We start from the raw sequence: 21,325 nt of genomic DNA on the forward strand, positions 1-21,325 counted from the left end.
AGGTGGGAGTAATTTTTAAGCCAATCAGTTGGTCGACGACATCAGTTCAGGTGACGACTGTCACAACCGGGTGCAAACCTCCTGTTCTTTAACAAGCAAAGCGGTCAAACCTCCCTATGAGCTGGGTGGAGCTTCTGACCAGCTCCGACCTCTCGGACCAGTGACGACTGGGGGTGAGGACACGGATGGACAGCATGATCCAAGGCAGTCCGGGCTAAGGATGCCTCCCACTGGGCGGGTGCCCTAATACCAGCACCTCGACTCCGGCCAGTAAAGTTTATTCATCCCCATCATCCAAGATAGTTTACGAGTCTCTACCCTTGATGTTACCTCTCCCACAGGTAAGGCTGACTCTTTGATTACCGCCTTTCCCTGCACTATTTTTAGCCTGTATCGCTTGTTTAGCTTGACCTGCGGTTCTGTCGTTCAGACTGCAGAAGCCGTCCTTACTCCCTGCTCAAGAATCTAATCCCATGCTCCCCCTTTTCCTGGTGACCTATACAGCAAAAGATTGCCCTGTATTCAACTTCGTGAAGGCTGTTGTATCCCAGCACCGGATTACAGCTCTTCTAACAGCGCTGCTAAACCTCCCTCAGTAGGCGGAGGTCGCACTTGGAAAGTTGCCAAGTTCAGGATCAACAGGCCGTATGTCCGGACCAAGAGATTCCAAGGCCCCTAGGCTCGACTGACTGCTGCTGTGGTCAGGTGCTCTAGAGCTTGTCATGAGCCAGAGGAAAGAGGAATGCGACTGTACTTACGAAGAGGAGGGAGATAAAGGGGAAAGACTGAAGGTGTGATCCGCGACCTATCGACCGTCGCCGTTTATCACCATCGAAATAGACAGAAAGTGATGGTCAATGAGTGAGGTACAGTCATGGACAATTGAAATTCGAACCGCGGAACGCACGACCGGAGATACCGGTGCCGTCACCTCGCAGCAGCCAGGGAAAAGAGCCGGACCTGCGCAGTAGAGGTGTAGGGAGCGAGTTTGCGTGTCCCACTGCGATATGCCGCCTTCTCCTCGCTGGTAGATTTGCCTTGTTGCCATGCCGCAACAGCGCTGAAAACAATTCTGACGAGGCGCCGCATCCCCAGCGCGGAGCGGATTACGACAGCACCCGGAGAGACGTGCACTCAAGGCTCAAGGGACCGCACCCCAAGCACGTCGCGTGCTCCTCTAGTGGCATCGCACCTTCAGACCCAGCGATGAGACGCCAGAGTCGTCCTCGCAATTGCGTTGACGAACCTACCGGTACGCATTTGTGCATATCCGACAAGTTTTTCTACATGGTTTTGGAGAATTGATCTACTCAGGGGCTGGTGTGTAAAGGGGGACCTTTGGCATTGTTTTTAGGACTTTCGGGCAGTGATAGTTGTGTGTTGTCTCTATTAGAGAGACACTGAAGTGATCAGTAAACATTGTAGATTCACTTGCGCAAATGGTACTCTGGAATCCCTATAGGCCATGTTTGGACCGCTATCGCTGCGATTACGTGACTTGATTTAGTAGCAAAACCAATTCGAAAGTGCTGCACTCCTCTGTGCATCCTCATTGCCGATTTCCTATGACGTTTCCTATGACATTACTAGAGGTGGCTTGGCTTGACTGCGCTACTGAGTGGCTCGCCGACTCTCCGACAGAGTCAGTCAGCCGGCTGCGGGCGTGTCGTCTCATTTCGTTCGCTGAGTTTAAACTCAGCCACTACACTATTCATGCGTGAAAGAATGTGCCTTTAGTTTATTAGTTTGTAGACTGTATCAAGCTTAATAAAGTCTATGAAGTCAAAGTAGCCCCACACAGCCCATGCGACGCTTCGCTGACTGGGATACGCTATAGTAGAAAATCGAAGGCCAATTGAAGGCGGGAGAAGAGTCAGTGAAGTTCATATACCTACTAAGGAATTTTTTTTTCTCCTTTCTGTCACCATTAGTTCTATTTTATAAGCGTTCTTCATCATCCGACCAACGTGTTATCAAATGCCCTCATTCGACCTCGACCCGTGACACAGCTGCTGGGGACCCAAGGCCAAGAGTTCAGCTGTTTGATCATGACGTGCTATTATCGTTGTACTACATCACCGCGGGTGGGCCCCGCTTAGGTGAAGAACTAGTGCCGGTGCCCCAGAGTCTTTCGCAATTAAGCATTTGCTGCCCTGAGCTCCAAGCTAAAGCCGAATGGCATCTCTCTAACCAAATAGAGTGGGAGGCTGCGGTGACCAGCTCTGAGACTGAGACCCAAATTCAGGCCGTGGACTGGGCTTTGGAAGTCGCCATGAAGCAAGGTCTTCTGGCCACTTCACAGAGTCAAGAAGAAGCCCATCATTAATCAAACTCAATGACTGTTGACTAAATAAAGTTGTTCCTCTTCCTTCTCCTCCTGATTGTCCGTGTTTCTGGCTAAGCATGGGCGTCTTCGCCCGTGTTCCGAGAAAAGGCAGAGAATCAGCTTTGAAAGCCGCCAGAACTAAAGCAGGGGGCGGCGCTCTGAGCAGCAACAACTTGAGCAGCGTCTGCCTGTGAGCAGCCCGTTACAACAAAGCGCGTTATGGTCGAGCTTGCGTTTCTGCCGAAACCGAGACCTTCAATAGTCGGGCGCGAAGTGTAATGTGTATACTTGTACCTGTACTTGTCTTGCCACTCCTGCTTGGGCTTTGTAAAGCCTACAGTATGCAAGCAATAAATAAATAAATAAATAAATAAATAAATAAATAAATAAATAAATAAATAAATAAATAAATAAATAAATAAATAAATAAATAAATAAATAAATAAATAAATAAATAAATAAATAAATAAATAAATAAATAAATAAATAAATAAATAAATAAATAAATAAATAAATAAATAAATAAATAAATAAATAAATAAATAAATAAATAAATAAATAAATAAATAAATAAATAAATAAATAAATAAATAAATAAATAAATAAATAAATAAATAAATAAATAAATAAATAAATAAATAAATAAATAAATAAATAAATAAATAAATAAATAAATAAATAAATAAATAAATAAATAAATAAATAAATAAATAAATAAATAAATAAATAAATAAATAAATAAATAAATAAATAAATAAATAAATAAATAAATAAATAAATAAATAAATAAATAAATAAATAAATAAATAAATAAATAAATAAATAAATAAATAAATAAATAAATAAATAAATAAATAAATAAATAAATAAATAAATAAATAAATAAATAAATAAATAAATAAATAAATAAATAAATAAATAAATAAATAAAAAAATAAATAAATAAATAAAATCATGGCTCAATTCGTGGACCAAAAATCGGCTTTATATGTATTTTACGCGGGCGAAGAGCTCTGTACAACACTCGTCATTTATTGTACTTTAGCTGCAGGCTTTTGCGGGTGAGTGTGCCAGTGGGAGCGGCTCGTGGGCGCAGTGCCGGCGTGGTCACACGACGGCCGGGAAGCGCGCCTCCATGAAGCGCTGCGTGTCGGCGAAAGGCACGCCCCTCTTGGGCTCGACGGGCCGGGCACGGCGCACCATGCGGATGCACTCCGGTATCGGGCAGACGGACAGGCACAGCGTGCAGCCCGTGCAGTTGTCCGTCACGGTGGGCAGGTGCGTCTCCGGGTCGAACTCGATGGCCTGGTAGCCGGAGTCGTTGCACGTCATGTAGCACTTGCCGCAGTTGATGCACATGTCCTGCGAACAAGGTCGGCTGCTGCTACACGCACTCTCACCTAGCCGACACTGCTGCTCGCTTACATGGAAGTTCGGGCGTGTTGTTAACTTATGAAAGAAAGAAATAGCGCACAAAAATGGAGTACGGTTAAGAGCGTGCACATGTACACCCTTTGTCAAAATTTTCTAGGCCTATTCTAAGCCTGACCAGACAGAATTCAAAGAATAAGCTTTACCTTCAAATCTGATAAAAATGTTTTATGACAGTAACAAGGAAAGGTGTTCCCTCTAGTTCTCCGGTATAAAATGTTTCAGCCTCGCTTGGCACGTAAGCTTGTACATTGAATTTTTTGCGGCCTGCGCATTTTCGGCTTGGCCTTGAAAATTTTATAGACTGTACATAGCGCTGGCTCATAACTAAATTTATTCCAGCGAACTCAGTGCCCTTCAATTTCACGCATCGGGCCGAAAGAAAGCAAGAGGGACGGGTGATTACAAAATACGCGTCGACAAAAACAAGTGTAAAGGTTTTTAGTTTACGGGGCACATTTCTTCTCCATCCAGTTCCTCCTCAACATCATCCAGAGGGTTCAAGAAGCTCCAAGCTCAAACTGCTGCTGTATTGAGTCCCTACGATGAAGGAAATCATAAGTGGCACCGAAATTGCCCATAACAGTAGCTTTGGTGTAGCATGCGATGGAGAATATCCGCGCATCTGCCAACGGAAAAGGTTTGCTGTGATAGGACGCTGTAGCAAAGCGCAGAGGCAGTCCCTATGCAGCGCACGGTAGTGGACAGGTGCAACTGTATCCGGGACCGACTGTGCGCGTGCGCAGGAGTGACAAGCATCTGCGAACACTGCTCCACAACGGAACGGTATTTCCGATCTTCCATAAACCTTAAGAGACGTTTTTTTTTTCTAAGCAAGAGATTAATAATCATGACACATCCGACCGGTGTGAAGTGCACACGGTAGGCGTTCCGTCGAGAGGCAGAAGACCGAACGTGGCCCGGAAAGAACCCAGCATGAGCTTCGTCCGGAATAGCAGGTGCAATTGTCGAGCTGGCGGTCTTGCACTGTCACTGAATGATCTTGAGAGAGCCTCACACGTGCACTTTAGAGTCGTCAAAGCTTTCAGCAGACGAGGTGATGGAGCCTATTAGAGCTAATCGTACCTCTCAACGGCCCCGGTCCAGCTTTTACCTGCGAGCGAGAGACCAGTCACCCTTGTGCCTATTAAAAAGGCACCACCTGGCTGCTGTCCACTGGTGTGATGATTTCCGATGCGTCATCCACTGGACCATGTGCTGTAATATCGTGAAGGACCTGTTCTTATGGTGCACGACCTTACGAAACGGGGTCGACTGGCTCTCTTCGCACATAAAAAAGACACTCTCGGAGGTCTCTTTTTTTAGAGTTTCGTCATTCTAGAGTTTCGTGCACAACGCACCTGAAGCTGATACATGGGCCGTTGTCAAGCTAACAGAGTACGTAGCATGATCGTTATGTGGGCCAAATTTGGGTTTGGTCGGCGTACTTCTCATTTTATAGGTTTCAGCGTTTCATTTACTTCCGAAAACAGACGCTTGTACGAAGCTCTTTCCCAAGACACTTCGAGCCGGCCATGTTTAGGTGGCCCATGGCTCGTCACTACTTTTCGCTATCGGGACTGATGGTTGAATGAAACGTGTCCCTATGGAATATAGTTAATAACTTTGAAGCTTCGTTAGGCCAGCAGCAGTCCCGTTTTATACCACCCACGAGCCACAGCCGAAAGTAGAAAAACTAACCACCCTGTGCATATCGGTGTACCCTGCACGGACACGCCGCCATACCATTGCATCCTTCTTGTGCTTCAAGGCAGTGCCCCATCAGGGGGGGGGGGGGGGAGGGGAATTTACGGCCTCTAGGTTAGCTTCGGTTGGTCGGTCTGTTGGGCTATAGGCGTCAAAAGTCGGGGAAAACGTTGCAATGAAGAGGGGATTTGTGTTGTGAATATAAGAAGCAATCGCATAAAGGGGCCCGGCAGGGGAGAGGGGGGGGGGGGGGCGTCTTCTACCACTTACCTGAGGAACATCACAGTTCTCCCTGCCACCGTTTACCGTGGTTTTGCTAAAAGATCATCTATGGGGCTGCAAGTGATAGCTTACCTCGTTAACTAGAGCCACAACCTGTTCTTTAATGTCCAAGTCCCCGAAGGTGCCGATCTTCTTTAGCGATCCGCCAATTACGTCCTGCGTCAGAAGACAAGACATCAATTTGTGGTTTAAGTATTCAAGCTTGTGTCATAGAGGGTATCACTATAAAACATGAATACCAAGTAGGTTTTTTACAATGCCTAAGGAGCTGACAACTGAAAGGTGCAGAACAATAAAAGGTTCTGCGTAGTATTTTTTATAGAATAAATAAATTTTCGAAATCATTTTTCTTTCTGAAGTCGAGTACGAAGAGTCGTTCGCATGCTGTGGCTCTCTCCACAAGGTGCGGGAAAGACTACTTTCATTCTATCTTCCAGATGAAAAATCTTACGCGTTATCTAGCTTTTCGGGCCAGTCGCTTTGTTTCTGTGTTGCGTAACATGCCAAATTCCGGTATAGGATTTGTGCGCGGTATGGTGCACTATGTGTTAAAGTTATGGCGTTCATTATTCTGTTCAGAATGAAATTGACCGTATGCTTATTCCAGTACACTGAAAATGATTTCGTGCGCAGCAGAACCAAGATACATCTGGGCTGCAGAAGCTGAGGGAGTGCAAAGCACGTCGCTATTGAACGATTTATGAGTTTATGTTCAGACATTTTAGGTGCAATATCTAAGCTGTATAGGATAAAATATAGGATATATGCTGCCCGTCAAACGTTCCGTGACAACTGAGCTAACGATTATTTCGAGTACAAAGCGCCGAAATGTCTGGGCTCCAAACGATCGTGCGCCAAATTGTCCGAGTATTAAAATGCCAATTTGGTGGAATGCGCGTGCCCAGGATTGTTTGTGTACGGAAACATTCGGGAAGCCTCCTACACCGAAACGTGTGCTTCGTCACGGTGCTAATTTATAGGAAGTAGCTCCCCTGTTAAATGGCTCATCCCAAGAGGAAAAACAAAACGACTATGTATGTGAACCGGCGGTGTAGCAGTACTCCCATTGCCGGCTCTGTTATAGCCCGAGCAGTAGCTGTAGCAGTAAAGGCCACGTCTAGAGTGCCGCCCAACGGTAACATGAGCACTCCACTATATCGACCCCCACCGGCGTTTTGTAACAAAATTGCCGCGTCTGGCACTGCGTCGCTCTAGATAACGTAAAGCTGGGCAACCTAACCTAACCATAACATAACATGACCTAAAACACACAAATAATTCAAAACACCAAGAACTAACCTAGCCATAAAAATTATAGTTAAATTAAAAGATGCGAAAAAAAAGAGACAAAAGCTGGTCTCGAACCACTGTCTTTGGCATCAAGCAGCTAAGACGGATCGTCACAGACGCTTTGGATGGTGCTAGCCTAGTCTTAAATATTCGAATGTCGCCAGACGGAACACTAGCCATGCCTGCAGCGAACAGCAAAACCGTGTAGGGACTGATTTTTTCGGCTTCTTTTACGATACTGTTAGTGGAGGTCGTCTCATGTACACCCGGATAGCTGCGGCGTGTAGGACTTAGGCCACCCAGCCACTGCTGTCCACCATTCCTTCCCAGTGCAGCAGCATTTTAGAAATGGTGACATATATGGTGCAGTGCTGGTGCTATGGTAAATGTGCATCACTGGCCGGCATTCCGAAGAGCCGCCTGAGAGAACAAGGTCGCCTCACCCGAGGCGTCCGGGCCACAACGTCTGACATTGCGCGTTAGCTTTCACACTCGACTTTAATAATGTCGAGCATTACTTAGCCACTGCATAGATACTTCCATTGTCCGATTGACCGGTAATGCGTATGCATCACGTCACGTTCTGTTTTAACTGTCACTATCGTCGACATCGTGCACACCGTAGAACGAAGGCCTTTCAACTGTCCCTGCCCTGTGCTGTGCGAATCCATTCTTCCGCACACATGTCCGACCCAACTGCACATATTCCTCTCCCGTTTTGGGGATTGGGGGGCACAGCTCCGCGAATGCGGCTTGCGCTCTGCATTCGCATCTTCTTCGCAACACTGGTGAAGATGTGGCTTTTAATGTGCATTCAGTATCAAGTGCAGCTGGGTATTCAGATCGTATAAATGGCCATCCCACGTTCCGTTCACCGTGCCACAAGCCCGTGCACCTCAGTGATTTAGATCTAGGCCTCGCTTCCGCCCCAGAGCGAACGCATCTCGTTCACGAAGCAAGTGTGCTGCCTCTGCGCAACCGGACGATATTATTGCGGAGAAACAGGTCACGAAATTGGCACGCAAGAAAGCCGCATGACAGCGAAGACACTATCAGAACATAGCGAACTCCTACAACATGGGGACGTGCCATTTCACTCAAAACGACGGCACCTCAGCGCGGTCGCTTGTTTGCCGTTAGCGTTAGCACTGTCTGGGCCGTATCCACGCGCTTTGCCATCACTGAAAGAGAAGCGAAATAAAAATTCGTTCGCGATGCCGCCTCTGCGTGGAAGTGAAAGAAGGTCGTGCCAAATAATGTCTAAGTTACCGGCACCCAATGGAAGAGATCACTAATAGCGACGCCATTTGGCGCCTGCACTGTATGAACTGTAGAGAAAAAAACGCGAATAAAATACATGAAGGATACGTTCTAAATAATCACTTTCACTGGTGTGTGATGAGACGCAATTAGCAAGCTCCACTCAATCAAATACTTTATTTCAAGGGTCGCCAGTAATATTTTTCCTGTAACGTTATACTCGCATCACGTAATTTATCTGAAGGTTCCATTCAAAAGCTTCACTGCTGAAATATAATTCAAGGGCATAAATTAGGCATGCATGTACGTAATCTCGAATCGTGGCTTTTAAGGCTATAGCGTGTAATAGGCTGTTGTGCAATTTTTTTTTCATATGTTTGTTCTAAACGTCAACTTAAAATTTTTTACAGCCAAATAAAGACCTCGAAATGTTTTTAAGTCACAATGAGCAAAGTAAAAACGAGTGTTTCTGCGAACTTATTGAATTGCATCCTAGAAATAATTTTTCGCTAAGTAGTAATGGCAATGTAAATCACGTTTTGACCGCTGCAATTAGCAATTAATGTTCCTTCGGTTAACTTTCAACACAGTAATAAGCCTAATTGAACGGCCACTTTTTTGTAAGCATTGCACAGAAAACTCAAGGGCGAAACTGGCTAGCGTAAAACAATGCACAACAGATAAAAACAGCTTTCGAAGAGATTACCCAGTCCAAAAACAAATTGGTGCTTTCGTTGGCAATTCCTGCGTGTTCATTTAGCTTTGATGGCTTTCTGACCGAAATACCGAATTTTCGCGCGTATTACCCACCCCTGCACATAATCTGCACACCCACTTTCATCCCGCCAGAAAAGAGAAGAAAATCCTCGCGTATTGCACGCCCATTTAATACAGGAAAGGCTGTACCAAAGCTTTTGCTCAAAAACACATCAGATACTATGCAGACAGAAAAAGCGTATACTTAGCAAGTAGAATACACTGACTGCAAAGCGAAAGTCCCATTTCATTAACAAAATTCCGTTGTTAGAGTGTGCTCGTCCTTGTTTTTTTCTTCCTTGTCCTTGTATGTTTTGCGCAATCGCTGTCCTTGAAGGTTTATAGTCGGTGTTACTGCATAGGAGCTTCACGGCACAACGCGCATTGCCGTGAAGCTGCACTAAAGAAAAAAAAAAACCTTGCGTAATATCCGCATCCGTACTTTGCAAACTAATTTCCGCATTCCTGGCGCGAGTTATACGCACTAAAATACGGTACATTCGAGGTTCTAAACTTACCTTAACAGTGGGTATTTTTCCTTGCAGCGTCCTTGCTTGGCGTGTGTTGGCCGCCGCTTTCTCGTCAGAAAGGAGATCGTCGTGCAGTTTTTGCTTAGCCACGACGGCTTCTTTTTTGTGCAGGTATGGTCCGAAGTTTGGCAGGGTCTGAAAAGTGGACCAAAGTCGCCGTTTTCTTAAAATGCGGGGTTGAGAAGATGCAGCTGCACGAACATTGCCAACTGAAGCTTTCGCACACAGCGGTTGTGAGCTTTACAAACGAGCTAATGTTTTTGTACCCCCGCTACACCCCTCTTGATTTTAGGGGCGAAGCCCCTTAGGGGCTGGGACTTTTGGCGTCTCCTATCACGGTCCGTCGTCATCATAATCGTCGTTTCATGTAGTCACGGTACTAAAACACGGGGAAACTCGCTTACGCCTCGCGATAGAACATAATGCGTACTAAAAAAAACTCCGGGACACTCGTTTACGCCTCGCTCTAGATAGCATCGTGCTTCAAAGAGACTTTTACGGCAAAGCTGTATACCTCTACCCCCCCAATGGTTTCATCTCCGTTGGCAAAAACGCCAAGGCGCCAAGAATACACTTATACACTGCATGCCCCACCACTCCCCAAGTTTCACGTTAGTGGAGATGACCCGGTATTTTTTTCTCATGCACAACGAATCTCTGCAGGCGACAGAATGCGCAGTTAAACGGAGCCTGATCAAACGGAGAAGTCGTACGAAACAAAAAGAGTGCAACCAAACATGGTGGCAAGCGAACAAATACAATAAGTTATTTTGTGGCCTCATTATTGGCAACAACAACAAAATAACAAAGAAAAGTGGAACCGATTTCTTAGAGAAAATGGGAGGTAGTGTGTGCGGGTACCTGTCACATTAGGAGCTTATGCATGAGTCGATGTTTCCCGAACCTGTGTTTTGGAAATAACAAACCTGCTCCAGAGCGTCAGGACAGAAACCACGGTGACATCGACTATGCAGCGAATGAATTGATCAAATACGATTGATTACACACACGACATATAGTCAAGGGTGATTGCCGACTGGAGCCGCAATCATTATTCTTAGTAAGGATAAAGTTTATGTCAGTTCGCTGTCAATGGCACAGGTCTCAATTTCGGGTTGCGTGGTTTCTTCGTACCGCTGTATATACAATTAACAGCAGAATTTATGCATACGGGCCGTCATTCGACTTGCGTCGCAGGTGGGCTACACTCTCTCTGCTTTCCGGTGTACGAACATTTTTACTGGGCGTTCACTTCAACGAATGCCATCCTCACTGCGGGATGACGACTTGCATCATTAGCTACATACAGAAGAAAAAACACTCGAGGAATGGCAATAAAGGAAGCGAGGACAGAACGTTGTTGGGTCGCCATCGCTCTGTCTTCACCTTTGGTCTTTCAGGATTCACTTATTTTTTCTTTTAACGTGCCACGACCTATTTGGTGCTCAAAACTTCATTTTTTTACTTTAGATTGTGAAAAAAATTTTGCTACTTAAAACGACTTCCGACATCACAAATATGAAGTCAGAAAAAAAAATTGTTTCATTAGGACGAACACAATGACCCACTGGGCACTGGGAAACATTGAGCACTGGCTGCCCATACATCCCTTGAACAAGAGAGCTACTTTGATCAGCACGATTTATGGTTCATGTGAAGACAATAACGCAAAGTTTGTATTGGTATCATTTGCAATAACAACGAAATTGCACAATTTCGCTTACCTGCCACCAGCCCATTGAGCCGCTGGGCTCGATGCGAGTTGACACGAATAAACACAACTTTTTTCAGCACACGGTAGTACGTGCTGCTCCCTCTTTTTAAAATTTTTGAAGGTCCTGGAACCTTTGTCTGTCAACGGATGGTGTTAAATCTCGGAAAAAACACAAAGTGCGAGAGAGAGAAAAAATATTGTTTGAGATGTTGCTCCTGAGCGAAACTGGGCCGATTCTTCCTCGTTACACACGTGCTCTTGTCAGCAGAGTACCTTGTTGTCGTTGTCTCGAAGCGTGACCACAGGTTTCCCTTTCTGATGTGGCGGAACGGGTGGGGACTGGCCGTCCCATGCCTCCATTCCCTCCAGGTTTTTCACGTACAGCGCTGCCTTCAGTCCAGTCACGTAGTCCTCGATGACGGTGAAGTCCTGGTTCTGGATGGAGCTGCACACCTGTTCGAAAAAAAAAAAACAGCTGGAGTACTCGCTCGTAGATCGTTTCGCGGACTGGGACTGCAATAGCGGCCACTGCTCGAGTGGCTGAGAGAAAGGCAACGCTGAGAGTAACGCGATGAGCACAAGGGCACGGGTTCGATTCCTGGCCACGCCGGCCGCTTTTCTAATGGAGGCGAAAAGCGAAAACGCCCGTGGGTGCGAGATTTCGGCACACGTGAAGAACCTCCACTACGGCGCGCCTCATCACCTGTGTAGCGTCGGCGCGTAAAACCTGACAATCAATCAATCAATCAATCAATCAATCAATCAATCAATCAATCAATCAATCAATCAATCAATCAATCAATCAATCAATCAATCAATCAATCAATCAATCAATCAATCAATCAATCAATCAATCAATCAATCAATCAATCAATCAATCAATCAATCAATCAATCAACCAATCAATCAATCAATCAATCAATCAGTGACGCGATGACGGGAGCTGAGAACGTTATTTGTACCAAGCGTGTCCATGTTGCAGCTTGAAAGTGAGACGTCGAAACCTCTTCGAAGCCAGAGGTGAAGATTCCGAGAGATGTGGCAACCCAATGGTCACTTCTAACCCATCGTCAAGCTAGAAGCCTAAACTTTCTAGCCTTGTTGGTTATAAATTATGTGGTTTGACTCAGTTCGCTCAGCTTATAAAAAAGCCTAGCACACGAATTTTGTTCTCGATTACAGCTGACGTTAGCGTTTCTAATTATAGTTCTTCCCTATTGTAATACAACTTCGCCTAATTAGAAAAAAAAGAATGGTAATTTTATCGCTCCCCGTGCCAGCATTCACACAAAGTGTGAAGGGATGCGGAGCAGTCTTCTTGTTTTTTTTTTTAAGAAATTTAACGCAAGCGACACGTGCTCAAAATTCATTCAGTTGATTATTCACAATTCAGTTCAAAATTCACAATCCATTAGTGCAATCACACAAACAAAGGGCCTTGCCGTTTGCTTTTAACCCTGAAATATTTTATCCTGGCAAAGCTTGGTTTTAAGGTTTAAATGACACCGCAATGTTGCTGGTGTGAGGGCACTTTAGCTCAGATTCAAAAGCTAGAATGCAATTGTTAGTATGGGTGGAACCCGTTCCCTGCGGCTCCCGAAGTGGGTATCACATATACCACTCGGTGACCACCTCTTTCTTATTTTCTTGAGGAGTTTTGATATCGAAAATAATGATAACTTGCAAACAAGTGTCTTTTCTTTCGTGCGGTCGTTGAACTGCACCCAATTTTGCTGGTCATCCATTCTGACAGAGTGGAAGGGCACTGAACGATTTTTAAATTCTTTATGTATTTTTTCTACACACTGAAAATTGTAGGTCTATGCTCGGTGTATCGATGGACACGATCTGCTGGATCCCGATGCAAAGGGAGGGCATCTAGTCATCATCATCATCATCACCATCATTATCACCTGCGCTGTGCCATAGTGACAGCGTTTGTTAAGACCTCGAACCCCAATTCGTCTCGAGCTACTCGGAAATTAGCAATATTGCAAGGCTGCCCCCCCCCCCCCCCCCCCCAAAAAAAAAAAAGCTTTCTTGGCAAATGCGGGGAATTCCAATATGAAAGAGGAATTCCACAGTGCCCGCGCAGGTCCCCACGCGACTAACCTGGAGTAGGGATGCCCCAGCCTGGAGGAACTGATACCCGACGTCCGCCGAGTCTATTCCCCCCGTGGCCAGGATCGGGAAGCCAGGAAGTGCGCGGGCGATGGCCGACACGGCCCGCAGCGCGATGGGCCGGATGGCGTTGCCGGACATGCCGCCGTACGTGGTGCGCTTCTCGGAGCCCACGCTTGGCCACGGGTCGTTGTTGTACTTCAGACCCATCAGGCCGGACACCGTGTTCACCGCGGTCACGCCGTCAGCCTTACCTGCAATCCGAGGAATCGATCTAGAAACGAAACTCTCACATTTTCTCCATTCAAACGGGTTGGAAAGCAAGAACATAGTATATATATATATATATATATATATATATATATATATATATATATATATATATATATATATATATATATATATATATATATGTATACATATATATACAGGCAAGCAGAATAGGAAATGAAGGGCTCGTTGAAATGAAGACAGAAGTAAGGACCAGCATTCAAGAACGCCAAGAAAGGCAGGGGAGAAAATATGGTAAGTCACTTGTTCTTCTTGACACAGACATAGTTTTTGAAATGTTTGAAAGATAGAAAGGGGAGAAAAACATGCTCTCCAGGTGGGATCCGAACCCACAGCCTCCAGAATATCAGTCTGGTGCGGCATCAACTACGCTACCGGCGAGGCTGTGCTGCTCCCCCCCCCCCCCCCCTTTCTTGGGAGTTTATGTTAATAAGGTCATTGTTTCTTGCACTTAAGGGTGGTAACCAGCTCCACTCGGACTACTCATGCATGGCTAATGGGGCTTTCTTTTTAACCCCCGGGCCATGACTCGAGCGTCTTCGACGTGTCGAGAGCGGTTAACCAGCGTTGAATTCTCTTAAGCTAACTACATGGCACCAAGACTGCCAGAACTGAGGCCCTACCTATGCATGTAGCGAATCAGAATGGAAAATGAGGGACTCGTTCCCTTCACCCCGAGTGCCAAATCTAGATAAATTCGTTCGTAAATGCGCCAATTTGAGAGATATTTCTAATAGAAGCCAAAGGTCCTTGGCTATAGCAGTGACATCTCTGGTGTTGTTCAATGCTGCCGACCTACCTTCATAGGCTGCTCGAGCAATCGTCACAACATTGGTGACGTTCGGCGTCAGCTTAGCGAAAAACGGGATCTTCACGGCCTTCCGTACCCAGAGGCAAATGTTCCGAACCAGCTCGGGGTCCTTCAGGGCGAAGCGGGACCAAGAAGGAGCGTCAACATTCCGTCCAACACTGGGACGATGCAAAAACTCCACGCCATACCTGGCCGCAAGCCAACCCCATTCCTCTCTCGCCCATGCCATGCGGGCACGACAGGTTCAGCTCGAGGGCATCCGCACCCGCTCTCTGGGACAAAAGAAAAAGTATAGGACACCGCAATTGTTTCCACACATTACCGAAAATGAAGTCAATGATCACTCTTAATAAAAAAGGTCGTTAAAGGGCAGTAACGGCCGTATTTACTAACGCCTTACCAACCTTACTACCCCGCGGTACGGTACGTAGGCAATGCCACTAGCAACTGCCTGATTATGAAATAACTGGGTGTAGGAAGTAGTGTACACTAGATTAAGGTCTAACAAAACTTGTTGCTGAGCTAGTTGGTACATAAAAAAAGAAAATAAAAATCGTGGCGCAAACTAGACGTGGACGAAAAAGACAAGGTAAGACAGATACAGGGGACAAGTGAATTGGTCTGGTGCGATACCAACTACGCTACCGGCGTTTCTATGCTCCTGCACTTTCGTGGGCGCTGGTGGCGACGAAGAAGACAAGACAAGACAGATACAGGCGCCAATTGAATCTGTCTGACGACCTGTATCTGTCTTACTTGTCTTCTTCAACCATGTCTGGTTTGCGCCACGTTTTCTTCTTTCTTTAAGATTAAGGTCGTGGTTATGACTGGGTTATGCATGAGTCATGACCAGTTAGTGAATGAATGTAGCTAAGCACGGTGTTATCGCTACAACTTTACTAGTGAAGGTAGTGGTGCTTACTCCCTGCTTCAGTTAGTAACCCTGACTACTACTGAATTTACTACGTCCAGTTACTAAGTACCTAGTGTATACTCGGACAAGTAACTTGTTAGTGTTCCGTTAGGGAATGCCACAACTGTTTTGAGGAGTGACTTACGACATCCGCACATTGTTGCAAATTGCACTACGAACAGGCTGACAAAAACTGCACAGATGCTATAATTATCACACAGATGCATGACTAGTAGCTGAAATAATGAACGCCTCAACAGAGAGAGAGAAACAACTTTATTGAACCGATTTTACGACGTCTTCTCCCGGCGTCGTTGATGGGAGTGGTTCCCTATTCTTGAGACCCATATGCCTCTCTGGCCTCTTGTCCCCTGGCAACCAGCTTAATTTGGTCTTCCAGAGAGGGCTTCAGCTTCTCACAATTATACGAAACAGTGAAGCAGAGAGAGACACAGGGATAGTTTTCGAAAACGAATGCGTCAACTTGTTTTATTAGGCGTCGATAATGCCTGTCATCATCATCATCAACAACAGCCTGCTTAAGTCCACTGCACGACGAAGGCCTCCCCCACTGACCTCCACCCATTTCTGTCCTGTGCTGCCCGAGTCCATTATTTGCCTCCGAACTCTCTTATTTCCTGTCTCCATCGAGTTAATGGCCTTCCTCTTCTTCTAGCCCCGTCTCTCGGTGTCTATCCTGTTGTCCTTGTGCTCCACCTGTCGTCGGTTCGCCGTACCACATGGCCAGCCCAAGTCCACTACTTTCTCTTAACCTGAACTATGATATCATCCCCCCTATTTTCATCCCTAATCCAGGTATCTCGTTTTCTGTCCCTAAGCGTTACTCCTAATATTATTCGCTCCATGGCACGCTGGGCGGACCTAAGTTTGCTTTCTAGTTTTTTAGTAAGGCGCCAAGTTTCCGCTCCTGCGCAACACGGCAACTTTTAAGGGACTGTTGATCGCTTACTTATAAGTGAGCCTTATAGATATTGAATGCTCCACTGGACAGGCAACTGGTTCGAAGGCGTTCGCAGAGCCTTTGAAGCGACCGTGTAGCACGAGTATAAGTCCCGCACGCACATACAAAGGTACACATGCACCAATGCATGAGCATGTTGCGCCCATCAACACACTCGAGTGCCTTGAGGAATTGTTTTCCTCCATTTCAGTGCGTAGCTCCGTGGCACATGCCTCCAATTTGCATATAAGTGTAAACTATCACCCAATAGTCCCTGTATTGCTATCCCACGAATATCGCCCTGTATCGTCTTCGTTTCGGCTGGTGGCGATCGCTCGCTCAAAAGAAGGGCTGCCGCCCCAGCCGCTTCGCATGGGCTTTGTGGACAATACCCAGTAAGTATGACCTTGCGGAATGCGATTCATAACAAGAACGTGCGCCCATCCGGGCCGATAATTTTTTTCCCATTTAAAGCTACTGTGTGGTTATGCGACAGTGTGGTTATGCGACCCAGTTATGCGACAGTGAACACGAACACATTGTCCAGTCTTACCTCAGCCATTTTTGCAAGCTGGGTCCAGTCGTTTTGGTTGAAAGTGCACATAATGCTGGCGATCACAATCTGAAATATCAATCAATCAATCAATCAATCAATCAATCAATGAATCAATCAATCAATCAATCAATCAATCAATCAATCAATCAATCAATCAATCAACTTTATGTTGCCTTGCAGATGGGAACACGAAAGGAGCAGCCACAAAAATCTGCACAGAGCAGCTTGACGGGGCGGCGGCCCCTTGTGGTTGACAGCAACGGGGTCGAACAGATCAAAAGATACAGCAGAGCAAAAAAAAAAAAAAGAGAAAGAAAAACTTGAAACACGTGTCAAGTAAACGTAACAAAAAATGCTTAACAGTCATGGTTAGCCGAGTAACAGAAGCAGCAAAATGAATTCACCAGGTGCATGTCACACGCATTTACAACAACAATATACGACAGATATATAACACGCGTTACAAAAAAATATTCTTACAATGCCGATTTAGAAAATTTACCGATCTCAATTGAGTTACTTGTAAAGTTATTTAACAATTTGGGTAAAGTGAATGGTAAGGATATACGGTCATAGTTGTTGCGGTGTGTAAGAGTATACCATGTGTCGGGATTGCGTGTGTTGTATGCTGTAATATGGGCACCCAAACAGCGTGTTTCGTAAAACAAAAAGAAAAGAAAAGAGAAAACAGCTGGACTAAAATACTGTTAGAACGGGCTCATGCAAACGAAACTTGATACGAGAAGAGACAAGGGCGCTGACACGAATAAAGAAATCAGCCGGTTAAGAACGAAGTCTCGGGGTATTGAGCGCCTGTGTCGTCCCCGCCCGTCTTATCGCGTGTTTCGTTCGCGCTGGCCATCGTGACTGGACTGGTGTATAAAGTGGTGTCCTGAAGCAATGCGTTGTTTTATTGCACTCCAGAAACGCTCTTATTCACCATGAGTTAGGGCGCAGAGTGCACTCCTGAAAGGTTCTCGGGTTGGTGAATTCATCGGGAAGCTGAAAGGAAGTCGCGAGTTCCAAAAATCTTGCGCCACGGCGTGTACTCTTTATCTTTTGGGGAAACTGTGGTACGTGCTGATAGTACTTTATTGTTCACCTGTTCACGTACAGTGAATACACCGCGTGTCTGACACTTTCATTGATCTTCAGTGCGAGAACATTCAAGCAGAACCAAACGCGACCGCCACGAATGGGACGGACGCGTTTGGACGGTGCTGCGCGAATTTTCACATTTTCGTCAGGAAATCTCCCATGTAATTTCTAATCCTTTCACACCCCTCTTTCACGAAGCTCTAGAGCGCCTATGTAGCAAATTCGAAACTCGTAACACCAATAGTTTCGAAGTTATAAACGTTTTCTTTGTTTTCGACGCGGGGGCGGCCGCGCTCGCTGTGTCACGGACAACAGAAACAAACCTAGCTGGCCTCCGTAACAGGGTTAGCATTTAAAAGCCATACTCGCGTTATCGCGTTGCTGTTGCGAAAGTTTGACAGGTTAAACCAGCTCGCTAGGCGCATTTTTCGTAAATTTACAGCCAAAAGACGAAATGTAAACAAACCATAGTCGCGGTAGCCATAATTGGGATAGCCGCCTGTGCAAATCACAGAACAAGCAAGTGATCAACCCGCTGGGACCTTTAGATAGGTTAAAAAACACCTCGGCTACATCAGACAGGTGCTTAGAAACAGGGAAAGCCCGAATAATAACAGCGCCCATCGAAATGCGATATAAACAAACTGCAGTAACCACACGCCTAACCGGCCCTGTCGACGGGGTTATTTTTGAAATGAAGAAGGAAACTATTAGCTAGACTGGGGTTAAAGATTTTTCGAAAAGCTAAAGAAGACCTTGTGTAGCATCGAACGCTAAGTTACGTAGATGAAAAACTCTAAATAAGTTCAGCGCTATGTCGCAACCACCGTGCCCATACTCAGCTAGGAGCACGAAGGGAGTTAGGGGTGACCCAGGTAACGTCGCTAAAATTTGAATAACTCAACAACCCCTGGGTGCACACTTAAGTACAATCACTTGCTGTGACCTCCCGAGCAAGGGCTACCGAGATATGCAATCCGATTTTACGTATACAGTACAGAAATATAGTTTTTTAACCCCTCTTGCAGTCCCGAGGCTTCCAGTCTTATGAGAGCACAGGGTTGCCTAACCTTCGCGCAGACCTGGCAAAAGGCCACCGTTGTTCCGCTAAACAGTTTTTCGGCCTAGAAGAGTGTTAAAATGGCGAGGGAACGACGCTTACATTCCCCCAGGGGGTCTTTTGGGAAATTGAGCTTCAAACTAGCCTTTTATCGTCTATATACACGAGCGCAGCACTGACTTGCTTTTCCAACGGCCAAACGTCAGTGGATCTCTCATCACTAATCTAGCGCCTCAGCTTATTCCTTCAGAACCGCGCGTAAAAAAGCAAAACCGACAAGCGCTGGCTCTATATCACTGCAGGCGTGCGCGGCAACGTCGTCCGCGGGAAACATTCTTCGCTTTCTGTACCCTTTTCGTCTGACTCTGTGCCGTACCCATGCAGGTAGGGAGTGCTGCCTGTTCCGGAAGTGTTTCAGTGCAACGTCTTTTAATCGTATGTGTGGTGTGGACGTTCTTGTGCTGCCAAACACCATGCTCTAGGCGTGACCTTTTTTCGCAGCAAGCGTGGACCATCGTCTTGAGAGACGGCGCAACAAAGGGACAACGCATGTGCCAGCGCAGCCTCTCACGTGTTCAGGGAAGTCCCGCTTGAGCTCGGCGATGCATCCGCACCAGTAGGCCGCCGTCTTCTCGCTGATGAGTTCGATGTTCAAAAACGAGCCGAGACCGGGCCCGTACGAGTGCCCGAAGGTGGTGCCCCGTATAATCCGGGGTGAAACGTTCGTCACCACATCCTGGGCAATCAGAATAAGGCAGATATTGAAGCAGCACTCCTGCTAACCGAAACATGTTAAGCCACGTAGAATACTAATCCGTACTAGCAGCGCTATCGCCAACCTTAACCATGCACCGCCCTTTTATGATCAAGAGTCCGAAAGGCGATGTCGTAAATCAATGGCTAAAGCGAAAATATCCAGCCATTCCCCCCTACAGCCATTTCCCCACACGAATGCACACCGGGGTATTATGTGCTGATGTCAGCCGTCTTTTCCTAATGCCTCGCTTAGTCCTCGCCGCAATTTGCGCTGCCGACCGTCCGTCGGGGCACTCACTGAGGCCCCTCCCCGCGAAAAGGTCTCCCGGATGGCTCGCAGGGGGGGGACGCACCTTGTCGAGTCCGAAGGTCTTCGTGAGGGCAAAGCCCCAGCCCGCCTCGAAGGCGCGCCGTATCATGGCGCCGCTGGTGGTCGGGGGCGCGCTGGCAAGCCCGAAGGGATTCTTGAACCGGAGTCCGCACACGTCCACGCTCAGGTCGACCAGGTCGATTGGCGTGTGGAAGCACGGCAGCTCGGGCACCGCTGGCACGGGCAGGTTGTGCAAGGACTGCAGCAGAGGGGGAGGAGCGAACGCGGATACAAAATTTTCATCGTTTGCTCGTCACGTAAGGGAAACCTTTATAAGGAACAGAAACCTGTTAAAATTTGTCGCCTTCCGTGCACAAAAATAGCAAACAGGAGCATGAAAAAACTCCCGGGCCATCTCCACTAACGTGAAACCTGGGGAGGGGCGAAGAATGCAGTGTATATCAAAGTTGTAAGTCTTAACCACTGCGGTGGCTCAGGGGCTAAGGAGTTGTGTTGCTAAGGCCAAGGACGCGGGTTCGATTCCCTCCCCCAGCGGTCGCTTTTCTGGTGGAGGCGAAAAGCGAAAACGCCCGTGTGTTCGAGATTTCGGCGCACGTAAAAGATCCCCAGGTGGTCAGAATTAATCCGGAGCCCTCCACTACGGCGCGCCTCATCCCCTGTGCAGCGTCGGCTCGTAAAACCTCTCAATCAATCAATCAATCAATCAATCAATCAATCAATCAATCAATCAATCAATCAATCAATCAATCAATCAATCAATCAATCAATCAATCAATCAATCAATCAATCAATCAATCAATCAATCAATCAATCAATCAATCAATCAATCAATCAATCAATCAATCAATCAATCAAATCTTACCTGCAGGTACTTGTGGATGTGCCACGAGGCTGTCTTTCCGTCATTGACGGCTTCGACGGTGGTTTCCGCGACACCGGCCAAGTCCCCGCCGCAGAAGGCCCACGGTTCGCTCGTCTGCATTGTCTCGACGTTGACTTCGGGAAGGCCGTACTTGTTGAGTTTCAGCGGCCTGAGTGCCTCGACCACTGGAAGCAAAGGTGCCCGCCATTACGCGTTGCGACGCAAAGAAAAGTCGGGACACAACGGAGACGGGCTAGCTTGACAGCTCG

General features: G+C 46.5%; 1 protein-coding gene across 1 annotated transcript in view; it reads right to left on the reverse strand.

Moving 5' to 3' along the window:
- Positions 1–3,289: 3,289 nt before the first annotated feature.
- Su(r) (dihydropyrimidine dehydrogenase su(r)) overlaps positions 3,290–21,325 on the reverse strand; it is a 61,859-nt gene continuing 43,823 nt past the window's right edge. The window contains exons 12-22 of the mRNA XM_077693627.1: positions 21,057–21,241; positions 20,217–20,432; positions 19,679–19,843; positions 16,947–17,015; positions 14,708–14,791; positions 14,508–14,628; positions 13,409–13,671; positions 11,570–11,749; positions 9,571–9,717; positions 5,819–5,902; positions 3,290–3,688 (exon numbers count right to left, since the gene is read on the reverse strand). Coding sequence (XP_077549753.1) covers positions 3,434–3,688; positions 5,819–5,902; positions 9,571–9,717; positions 11,570–11,749; positions 13,409–13,671; positions 14,508–14,628; positions 14,708–14,791; positions 16,947–17,015; positions 19,679–19,843; positions 20,217–20,432; positions 21,057–21,241 — 1,769 coding nt within the window. The 3' untranslated portion in view covers positions 3,290–3,433. The remainder of the gene's footprint in view (positions 3,689–5,818; positions 5,903–9,570; positions 9,718–11,569; positions 11,750–13,408; positions 13,672–14,507; positions 14,629–14,707; positions 14,792–16,946; positions 17,016–19,678; positions 19,844–20,216; positions 20,433–21,056; positions 21,242–21,325) is intronic.

The sequence above is a fragment of the Haemaphysalis longicornis genome, unplaced genomic scaffold (genome assembly GCF_048455015.1).
Source record: "Haemaphysalis longicornis isolate Haplotype H1 unplaced genomic scaffold, Haemaphysalis longicornis Haplotype H1 scaffold_12, whole genome shotgun sequence".
Classification (NCBI taxonomy): domain Eukaryota; kingdom Metazoa; phylum Arthropoda; class Arachnida; order Ixodida; family Ixodidae; genus Haemaphysalis; species Haemaphysalis longicornis.